This window comes from Erithacus rubecula, assembly GCF_903797595.1.
Source record: "Erithacus rubecula genome assembly, chromosome: 3".
In the NCBI taxonomy this organism is placed as follows: Eukaryota; Metazoa; Chordata; class Aves; order Passeriformes; family Muscicapidae; genus Erithacus; species Erithacus rubecula.
In genome coordinates, this window is record NC_136689.1 from 129633319 (window position 1) to 129636264 (window position 2946).

General features: G+C 56.2%; 1 protein-coding gene across 2 annotated transcripts in view; it reads left to right on the plus strand.

Annotated features, from left to right (window-relative positions):
* The first annotated feature begins 1622 nt into the window (after window positions 1-1622).
* ZFPM2 (zinc finger protein, FOG family member 2) overlaps window positions 1623-2946 on the plus strand; it is a 302041-nt gene continuing 300717 nt past the window's right edge. For both annotated transcript variants that reach the window (XM_079300936.1, XM_079300937.1), the window contains exon 1: window positions 1623-2120. In XM_079300936.1, coding sequence (XP_079157062.1) covers window positions 2081-2120 — 40 coding nt within the window. In that variant the 5' untranslated portion in view covers window positions 1623-2080. The remainder of the gene's footprint in view (window positions 2121-2946) is intronic.

The following is a 2946-nucleotide window of genomic DNA, read 5'->3' on the forward strand; positions in this document are numbered from 1 at the left end:
CTTATCATGTTTATCTATTGCCATAGAATAGACAGTCCTGCAAACACTACCACTGTTACACTAGCAGTTAACCAAGAGCCTACACCTCTAGGAAAGAAATTGAAACAGAATTTTGGCACACCACAATCAGTTCAGCTAAACAGAAAACACTTTTTATATAATCAGATTCTTTAAAGTATCTGAACAAAAACAAATGTTAAATACTGTTCACAGATTCCATCAGAAAATTTTAGTAGATCGCTATGTTAGAATTCCTGCTGTTTATATGAAGACTTCTGCAATATTGCCCCAAAAAGAAGCCCAAAAAGAAGAATGTGTCAAAACATCTAGTCAAAAACTGCTTCTACTGAGAGAATTTTGACCACAGAGGTAAGACTGAAAGCAATGCTTAACAGTTTACCTGAATGTAAGTCCTGCCAGTGAAGCTCTAGGAACACTTTCGGTTGTATTACACTCGTGTCATCTGAAATTTTTTGAAGCACAGTAATAGAGACATTTCAGTATCATATGTCCTCCCTTGGCATCCATGCAATCAGGCTGATTCTCTTTGGTTTGTGTGGATAGTTGTTTTTTTTCCAGAATTTTTTGAAGTTCGTGTTTGACAGCACTGAGAAGGTGGCAATGGGCGTGCAAAGCTTGGCAATGCACTGAGATACAGAGAGCAGTCTGTTCATAGTGGGTCACTTACAACTAGATACGTAAATGAAATTATTCAAGAACATTCAAGAGAAATTTTGTCAAAAGACACAGACTGTAAACATGAGCATTGCTTTAGCTTTGTCCAAATACCGAACTGGTGTCAGTAACAGGAGCGTCAAATGTTGGCTTCTACCGTACAAGAAAAAATGTTCACTATTATCACTGTTTAGAAAGACAGAACTAACGGAGCCGAGGGAGTCAGCCGGGCGGCTTGTCTCCCTCGCTCACCGAGCCAAAACCCGAGCGCTCGGGGGCGCGGGGGGGCAAACAGCGATGGCCGCAGCCGGGACTCCTCCGGCTGCCGCGGCTGCGAGCAAGCGGCCAGAGGAGCGCAAGGCAAGGACTCGGGCAGCTCGCTCGCCCGTCCGTCTGTCCGTCCGTCCGCCGGGCTCGGGGCCGACTCCGGCACCTGTGAGGCGCAGCGGGACTCTCCGTGCGCAGGGCGGGGAGCGAAACCTGCCCCGGGCTCGCAGGCTCGGGAGCGCCCGGCCCGGGGCCAGCGCGGCGGAAAGGCCGCTCCTGCCGCGGGCAGCGCTCGGGCCGGGCGGCGGGCGGGACGCGGGGACACCGGCCGTGCGGGACACCGGCCGTGCGGGACACCGGCCGTGCGGGACACCGGCCGTGCGGGACACCCGGCGATCCCTGTGCGGGGCGGGGGCACTCGTGCCGCCTGCCCGCTGTCACCGACTTTCTTCGCCCTTTTCCTCTTTAGGGAAAGTTGCGGCTCTCCCCGCCGCCAGAAGCCCTGGCAGTACCGGGACGATTGAAGCCTCCCGCCTCGACAGCCCGTGCCCCACAGGCAGGAGGCGATTTGCATGCGGACTTGTCGCTGGTAGTAGCCACTGCCCGTCAAGGCTGACGGACAAACGCCCCCCTCTTTCCGCCCCCCCGTCCCGGAAAGCCCCTCCCTCGCCCCCTCCCTCGCCGGCACCTCCTGCCGCCTGTCAGTCGGAGCGGAGCGCGGCGCGGGCAGCGGAGGCGGCGCGGCAACGGCAGAGAGCGGGCGGGAGAGGGAGAGAGAGAGCGAGGAGCCAAGCTCTCCCCTCCCTCTCTCCCTCCCTCTCTTCCTTCCTCCTCTCTCCCTCCCTCCCTCGCTCCTTCCCCTGCACCCTCCCTCCGCTCTTTCTGCTTCTCTCTCCCCTCATTCTCGCTTTCCGTCTCACCCACCCCGATCTCCGTTTCTCTTTCCCTCTTCCTCCGTCACGAGCGCAAACACTCTTTCCCTTCTCCTTGTTGTTCTGTCATTTGACTTTGCATCTCAAGGCGGCCACCGGCTTCTCAATGAATCCCGTCTGTTGATCTGTCACCCTCCCTCCACCCCCGTCCCCTCCCAGCTCCACTCCTGTACCTGGAGCAAGGCAGGAGCGGCAGCCGAGCAGCAATGTCCCGAAGGAAACAGAGCAAACCCAGGCAGATCAAACGTAAGTTTCCTGAGGGGGGCTCCCTCTAACAGACTTTTATTTATCTCGTTCTTGGGAGACGCGAGAGAGGTGGGTGTGGGGAGCAGTAGGGGGGTCCGGAGTACGGACCGATGATGAAACTTTGCCAGAGAGGCTGAGGATGGGCAGAGAGGAAGGGGACGTGAGCGAAAGCCGGGAGCCGCTCCGGTGCGGGTTGAGCAGGCTCCTCACTGTCTCGCTTTTATTCGCTCCTTTTGAGCCCATGCTGCTGCCCCGTAGTCTGTTCAAACTATCACTCCTTGTTTCGGAGTGGGATCGCTCCTGTGTTTTCAAGTTGAACTAGCGCCGGGAGAGCACACAAACCAGCCTGCGAGCACACTCCGCAACTTTGTGCGCCTAGCGCGTGTGAACAGACCCGTGCGGAGCCCGGGCTGCAGTAAGTACCGGAGGATGGCAGGAGCTGTGTGCGGGAGAAGACGAGCAAGTTCCCGCGGCAGCGGCCCCGCCGAGCCCCGGGCCCCGCGGCCGCCCCCGCCCGCCGGGCTCGCTCCGCACCCGCGCCCGTGCCGTGCCGTGCCGGGGGCTTTAACACTCTGAGCTCTTTTCTCTCTTGGGAAACAGGTGTGCTGAAGGCTTCTAGCTGAAGATACGCTGCCTAGCAGCGCTCATAGTTCACTTCTCTTGCCTGTGACACACGACAGTCTGCACTCCATAAACTTTTTGTGCTTTAGTTTATTTATCTGAACAAGTCTAGCTGTCGGGACTAGAAGAAGTGTCAGGCGTTTCCAAATAGGATCTATAAATAATTTTGTTATAAAATCAGCGGCACTGGTCTGATGTATTTTCA